Source organism: Myotis brandtii, unplaced genomic scaffold (assembly GCF_000412655.1).
Source record: "Myotis brandtii unplaced genomic scaffold, ASM41265v1 scaffold69, whole genome shotgun sequence".
Classification (NCBI taxonomy): domain Eukaryota; kingdom Metazoa; phylum Chordata; class Mammalia; order Chiroptera; family Vespertilionidae; genus Myotis; species Myotis brandtii.
The window spans coordinates 556,559-564,966 of NW_005370700.1; the positions used below are offsets into that span (position 1 = coordinate 556,559).

An 8,408-nucleotide genomic window follows, 5' to 3' on the forward strand; every position below is an offset into this window, starting at 1 on the left:
AGCTATGGGGGAAAAAAGAGGAACAACTGTAATAATCTGAACAATAAAGATTTCATTTTAAATAAATAAAGAAAGAAAGAAATAAAAGACTGAAAAAAAACTGACTATTGCATAAAATATTGTGAAACTATAAGGCACAATAGTAACAAAATAATAACAAAATTCAGTATCTAAACGAGAATGTTTTAAAAACGCTGATGGTGGTACATCTTCCTTTTTGTGTGTGTGCCTATTGAAGAATCACATATGGTAGACGCACATTAATAATTCTATAGCCATACAGACACACATGATTTATTAAGTAACTTGAAATATCAACTTCTACCTAAAGTTAGTAATCCTCCTATTAAAAAAAATAACTCAATTCCTAGAACTTGCTGGGACCTCTAGCTGACCTAGCTTTGGTTCTCTCATCAATTCACTTACAAAGAGCAAGAGCTGGAAGGCAGATCCACCTCCTATATTAATGGATGAAAATGATAAACAACCACCAGCCATCAAACACAACTAAAACATAACCAATTTCTGATAGTAATGATTTTATAATTCCCAACACATAGAATTAAGCAATTTAAGTGTATTTTAATTATTATCAATCTGTCAAATACCTATTAAAATATAGGCTTATCTCTAAAAGTGGTAGGAAGAAGTGATGAGTAAACTAAAATTACCTAAAATGAAGATATTTAAGTTCAACTTAAGTGGCAAACTTGACAAATACCATGGATGAAGCTGCCAGGAATGCAGACATACAAATTATTACGATCAAACATCGCTTCTGAGTTTGCTCTGTGCACTGCTGTTTGCACACATTGTGTGGGAAGAGCTCTCTGATCTAGGAAGACTTACAAACTCTAGGACCTGCAATGCAATGTTACCTCTCCTGACACTTTAATGAACGATCAATGTGAAAGAGCGAAATTTGTCAGCACAGCAAAATGTCTGAACACCAATATAATTTAGTATGAATTAGTTCACACTGCTCTGATACAGTATTAAAAACAATAAAGATAAGACATGGACAGGACCCTTAAGCCAGCAAAAAGTTTCTGTCTTCATTGACTTTACAAAGAAACTTTCACTAAAAAATAATTCTCAATTGCAAATAATAATCTTTGTACTAATACCAGCTGGGCCATCTAAATGGAGATATAGTTAATATATAAAGTACTAATAAAAGAGAGGTAAATAATGCATTATAATTATTAGTGACATAATCAGGAAAGAACCCATTAAAACTACCAAAAATTACTGATTCTGCCTCTCCTCTATTTTGAAAACTAACTTGAAGAGTTCCAATGCCAATAAAGGAAAAACAAACAGCGGTGGTTCCAAGAACAGCGTTTTCCCTCTGAAACCGCTGACCTGTGTGTGTACATCAGCATGCCATCTTTCCAGATTTAGAATGCTGCTGCAAATACCAGTTTAAATGTTCTGTGAAAATAGCTCATTCGTTTAAAGTGAGAATTTGCCATAGGAAGCAAAATTAAGGGGCTATGTAGTTAAGAGAAAAAGTCTCAGAATGCCTGCCTGTTATAAATGTATTGTACCTAAAAAGTTTCTCCCTGGACATTTGCCCTAACATTGCAATCTAAATATTCATTCCTTGAGACTTAGGTAAAACATGAAAATAAATTATCCTTTGGGAACTCTCTAACCTGTTCCCTGTGAAATGTACACTAGATTAGCACTAATTCCTTAAACATACAAATAAAAATAAGAAATTAGATAAATGGCATATTCTCAAAACTGCATACTAACTGCATGAACATAAAACTACAGGAATGATCTTTGGAGTATAAATATGAGTTTTTAAAATTTAAGTCCCTACCATTAAACGTGTGTGTATGTCTGTGCATATTCACATACATTTGCACACTTATTACTCTGAAACATAGCAAGAAACCTTTCTTGGATAATGCAGGTGGGGGCCAAAAATCTTATAGAAGTATGTGGTGGAAAAGAAATTGGTTTAAAGCATCTGTTTTCCAAAGAGCAGTGCTACAGCAGCTGCACCAGTTGCTCAGCCCCCATATACCAAGTTCCCTCAGCATATCTCCCCCCCATATTAATGTTTATTGCATGTAACATTATTATATTTAAGATCATTTTTCTTGAAATAAAAAAAATCAAAAAAAAAAACAAACAAGCAACAGAAACCTTTGCAGTAATAGTCTGTCAATACAGGTACTGGTAAAATTGATCTATTCTTTTTGTAAACCCAAATTGTACACTCTTATTTGTGCCTTTTCTATGTTTTTTTGTTATATTTCTACAAAAAAAAAACTTTCAAAAGGTTACATAAGGAGGTGTCAGACCCCGTATTCTCTCCCCAATTCCAAAAGGAAACAGTTTATTCCCCAGAAGAAAGTGAACCAGAGAGTTCTGGGCTCAAAGACATTAGAATCATAGAAAACACTGCTCTGCAAACAAGGAGATCAAATAAAAATCCACATGCTAAGTCTTGAGATTCCAGTTCTCTTTCCTGTTCAGCTTCCCGAATCTTGGCATGCACTGCCCAGGCAAAAGACCAAAGGATTCCTCTCCAGTAAAACTGGCATGCCCTAGGGAAAAGATCCACAGACACTGTCTTTGGAAGTTTCCCAATGAAACCACAAGGCTTGCCCTGACAGCCCTCATAATGAAGCTGTATGGTGGAGAAGCCCCACCCACCGTCCAAGGCACCAGATTCACTTTTCTGTGACTCACCATTAAATAGGAATAGAGAGCTAATGATCACCAAGCAGTTCACTCAAATTTCTAACAAAAAATTCAGGCACCTATACAAACAGGAAAAAAAGAATCAAGACAGTGCAAGAAGGAAGTAAATAAGTAAATAAACTGTCCTCAGAAAGAGAAAAAAATGCACCCATGGAAAAAATAATAGAATGCTATTAAAATGCAAACAAATTAAAACAAGAATGATCTCTTAGAAAACAAAGACAGCAGAAATTCAGAAAGGTTAAAACAAAATAGAGAAAACCTGTCACGTAGGAAAGGCATTAAGACAGAGATAGGAAAATCAGAGAATTAGAGGACAAACAACGAGGTCCCACGTTAACTAACAGGAATTCAAAGGAAGAAAGGAGAAAACCAAGGGGGAGGAAATCACCAAAAAACATAATGAGAAAGTTCCAGAACTGAAGGACATAATTTTTCAGATCAAGTGTTCATCATAGAGGCTGAAATAAGGAGTGTCATGAAAAGAAGATCCTAAAATCCTTTGGGGGTTGTTAATTTTAAAAAAGAGAACAAAAGACGGATCACTTACAACACTTTTTAACAGGAACTGTAGAAGCTAGAAAACAATGGCTTACTGGCTTCAACATTCTGAGGAAACATGTTTTCCTCTCTAGAAGTCAGCCAAATGATCAATCAAGGGTGAAAGAAAAACTATTTTCAGTTATATAGTGTCTAATAAATTTGCCCCCACATCCCTTTTCTCAGGAAGATCCTAGAAGACATTCCATTAAAAAGAGGGAGTAAACCAAGAAAAAAATCACAAGACATAGGAAAACTAGTGGTCCCACAAAGGAGAGACAGCAGGGAATTCCCAGGAAAATGGCAAAGGTATTCCCAGGACAATAGCTATGCAAGGACTGACTAGCTCCAGCTCGCAGAGGGAAGCCTGTCCCTGGAAGAGGTGCTAAGGAGAGGGGCATAATGCTGCCAGAAAGCTCAGGACACTGGAGGAAAAGGAAAGCACACCAGTGAAAAACAGAAGCAGCACACAACAAAGGAAATGGAATCACTGCATTTAAGTGCCTTAGCTGTGAATCATGGTTCCATGTTCAAAAGAATGTCAACCCTCCAACGCCAAGTCAACTAAAAATTAATACCTATACACAGCACGGGGAAGCAGCAGTTTCTGCATGTGGGGAGGGGCTGGGGGGGGTGCGACATATGTAAGAGAGTTGAAGTCTCACCTTCCATTGTAATATGTCAGCACGTAATGTCCAATAATGAAAAAATTTTAAAGAGCAGTATATACATAATATTTCAGAAGATGGAGGAAAACAGCAAAAAAACTCAAAGGTGGTTGCCTAGGGAGCAGGACTTAGGTGAAAGGATAGGCTGGAGTTCTATGCACCTATTCTTACTATGGGTCTTATTGCTTGTTAAAAAAAATTTTTTAAATCTATATAGGCTATTAGTTTGATGAGGAAAATGTTTAAATTTTTAAAAATTCAGAGCAATAGGTAAGAAAAGTAGAGAGAATGAACTGCAGTGGGAAAATGACAGCAAGATAACCAGTCTCCAGGCTCCTGCAGAACTCTAGGTGAGAGCAGGGAAGTGCTTCCTCTGATAGCTGGTGGACAGGGGCTTCCTGAGGGTTGGGGAGCACAGGAGACAGGGGATGGGTTTGAAAGATATTTATTTATTTGGGGGGAGGGGTTAGAAAGATATTTATAGGTGGAGAATCAAAGATAATGGGAGACAATCAGGAGACTGAAAGAACAGGCAAGGCGATGGCACAAATATCTACCCCTCTAGGTATTTACTTAATTAGTCCACAAATGCTGGCTCCTTGGGAGCATCATATCCTTCCCCTCCTCCCCAAGAATATAGAAGCATTCTTATTTGCCTTTTGTTTAGGTTAAAATTTTTGGTAATTATGAAATATACAAATAGAAAAATACAGAAAATAGGAATGCTCATCCAAGTACCAACTTTTCAGCTTTTTCAAATATTAATATTTTGTCATATTTGCCGTTAATGTCTGTCATATTTACCACTAATTTTTTTAAAGAAAGGAACATTATGGACATAGCTGAAACTCTCTTCAAACCATTCCCTAATCCCATCACCAATCTGCCTCCCAAAAAATGACCACTAACCTGAATTTGGCATTTAAAATCTCCATCTACCTCATGCCTAAAATAAGAGCACTGGTTTGCATGAATTTTAACACCGTTCTCTATTCTGAGACACCAGGATTCAATAGTATGAGACAAAGTTCTTGATGTTCTGTAATGAAGTGCAAAAACCTATATATACTGCTGTAAAACACACAAAAATATTTCAAAATAATTTCCAAACTCAAAGCAGACCAAATCATAATGTGACCCTTTGGCAAAACAATCATAGTAACTTTATTATAGTAGTGTCAGTAAATATTATAATCAATGCATAGGGCATATGAAAACCTACGTTCAGGATTTTGCTGTGCCTTCTTTTCATCATACCTATCTGCTCCAAGGAAGGATAAGGAAGTGCTTGAACATAATATCCTTACTGGAGTTCTGACTGCCTGTGTAATTAATTCAATGTAGCACCAAACTGTCCCAGCTGTCACTGACTTCTTCTCTAGCAGGCGATTACAGCAAAAAGATTTTCAAAAATTTGTAATGCCAGTGTTACTTAAAATTGTCCTTGATGCAAGGAAGTTGTTTGTATTACATCTCAACCTGTGAGTTCATAACTTTATTTTCTGGGTGATAACATGGGAAGTACATACTTCTGTATACTAGAGCATGAAGGTCATCTCAAGGAGAACACTTGTACGATTATTCGAGCTGTGAGCCAAACAAGCCACTATGTTTATGGAATACCACTTTTACTTGAAAGAATAACTGACAAACTCGTTATTTAGACTTGGGTATCTGGCAGACACTTCCTCTACAATGAAGGGAAAAGGTCAATTCAGGAAAAACAACTGACAGTATTTGCTGCCAAGGGACAGCTTTACACTTTCAATTGAAAATTAAAATTTTGGAAAACTTGTTTCCACCGTGAGCTTGACAACATTCCAACACAAATATTTTTCTGATGAGATGTGTGGTAATATTAACAACTGTGATTTCTTGAAACTGCATAATGAAATGTGTTAACATTTGGAATATCTGTATTACCTAACGAACCAGTATTTTTCAAATGATCAATACATAATGCAGTAAATGATGCATGGGCAAAGACTCATTCAAAGTGCGAGAAAAACCAATAGAGCCTAATGTAAAACAATTTTAAAAGTTCACTAATAGGGTCTTAGATTCTACATTGGAACTAACATTTAAGAAATGATTGCTTGTCAAGTTTTGGGATAGTATTAAAAGAATATTCACAATTATCAAAAATGACCATTAAAATACTCTTCCCTTTTCCTACATATCTGCATAAACTTTGTAATAAGCATTTATTGAATTACTAGAGGCCTGGTGCACAAAATTCATTCACGGGGGGAGGGGGTCCCCTTAGCCCAGCCTGCACCCTCTCCAATCCAGGAGGACATCCCTCTCACAATCCTGGACCGCTGGCTCCTAATCACTCACTGGCCTGCCTGCCTGGTTGCCCCTAACTGCCCCCCTACCGGCCTGATCGCCCCTCACTGCCTCTGCGTGCTGGCCTGATTGCCTCCAACTGCCCCCCCGCCAGCCTGGTTGCCCCCAACTACCCCCACATTGGTCTAGTCGCTCCTCACTGCCACCCCTGCCAGCTTAATCACCCCCAAATGCCCTGCCACCAGTGTGGTCACCCCCAACTGCACCCCTCTGCCGGCCTGGTCGCTCGTAACTGCCCCCCCCCCCGTTAACCTGGTCGCCTCTTACTGCCCCCTCTGCCGGCCTGGTCACCTTTAACTGCCCCCCCTCCTGGCCTGGTCGCCCCCAAATGCCTCCCCTGCTGGCCTGGTCGCCCCATGCAGCCTGCTTGTTCAGTTGTTTGGTCGTTCCTCACTAACCCCCCTGCTGGCCTGGTCGCCCCACGCAGCCTGCTTGTTCAGTCATTTGGTTGTCCCTCACTAGCCCCCCTGCCAGCCTGGTCGTAGGCAGCCATCTTGTGAGGGCATGAGGGTTAATTTGCATATTACCTCTTTATTATATAGGATTCTTCCTGGAATTAAAAATCATAAACACATAATCACAATGATTAATTATCACAGTTTAATCTCTGAGCACTATAGGTCATTTAAGAACGAGTGAACCATTCATTATTTAAGTTATATCCTTCTGCAATTATAGTCTCATGTATTTACAACAAATATATATGTATCAAAGACTTCATTTACTACAGAATCAAGACTGGTCATTGCTCCAAAAAAGGAAAAGGAAATGAATATGGTAAATTCTTAAATCTATTTTAAATACATACAAATAAAGTGCCTTTTGTCTAGTAACAAAGGAGCAGACCCTATTCATTTAACACTGACTCTTGACATCTACACACTATATCTAGGATGACCTAGATGGTGTTAATGGATTTAAACCTTAGTTCTTAAATTCCTACGGAAATGTCTTCTCATGGAAAAACCCTGACCTTTCGTGAATTTCAAAAGAAATAATTCAATCTAATCAAACCCCTGTAGTTCAGCAGTAAAGTACCAAACAGCATTAACTTTTCACTGACCCATTTGTATATGGGTTAAGAAATAAAAGTGATGTAAAGAGAAATGTTCCTCTTATACAAATCTATCCTGTTAGTGAATATCATAAAGCATTCATTTCAAAGGCAAGAACCTTGAAGCTAATTTCAGAATAAGAATTGCTAATGTCTTTACTAATAAAGTCCTATTACCCTGCCCTCTGAAAGTTAAACACCATAGCTTTTTAAGTCAGAATATTCAAGAAACAACCAGAAGCTGACACCCCTCCCCTTTTGAATGACCCATTTCTGCATGTTCACCTTTGCAGTTCACTGAGGCCCCTGGCAGTGGGCGGACTGGGATTTTGCCTTAGAAAGTTTTGTTTTAAGTTGAGATGAGTGAGGTCTTGGCTGTAAAAGAGGTTGGCAGGCAGGTGCTCCAGGCTACAACAGGAGAGGTCCACTGAGCTAATACGCTGTGATGCAACCTAGAAGGGACAGAAACACAATTCCATTATAACTCCATCCATTTATCAGATAACTGCTTTCTATGCATAGAAATAAGGTAAGTCCATTTGGAAACACAGACATACTATGCAAGTAGCACTATTAGTCCAAATATGAACGGGGCCAGCGAGCAGGCAGTGCCAGGCCAGCCAGGGCAGGTGCCTGCAGGGGCTCCCCCCTGATCACCCCACAGATCAGCCCTGATCACCGGCCAGGCCTAGGGACCCTACCTGTGCGTGAATTTCTTGCACTGGGCCCCTAGTCCTATCTAATAATAGACAAACATGGTAATTAACCGTACCTCTGACACGCTTCCCATTGGCTAATCAGGGCGATATGCAAATTAACTGCCAACCAAGATGGCGGTCGGCAGCCAGGCAGCTGAAGCGAACAGGAGGCTTGCTTGCTCCAGTGATGGAGAAAGCCAAGGTTCCCCGCCTGCACTGCCGGCCTCTGAGCTGCACTCTAAGAAACAATGTTGCAATTATAGAAGCTAAACAAAACCCCAGAAACCTGCTTTCAGCCAGCCGGGCTTCAGAGCTGGAGTTGCAACAGTGTTTCAGTTATAGAGGCCAAACAAACCCAGATACCTGCTTTCAGCAGCC

General features: G+C 39.1%; 1 protein-coding gene across 1 annotated transcript in view; it reads right to left on the reverse strand.

The window, feature by feature from the left end:
• The window catches only part of PHLPP1 (PH domain and leucine rich repeat protein phosphatase 1), a 212,964-nt gene that overhangs the window by 72,406 nt on the left and 132,150 nt on the right, over nucleotides 1-8,408 (reverse strand). The window contains 1 exon segment of the mRNA XM_005881787.2: nucleotides 7,618-7,784. Within this exon segment, the coding sequence (XP_005881849.1) occupies nucleotides 7,618-7,784 (167 nt within the window).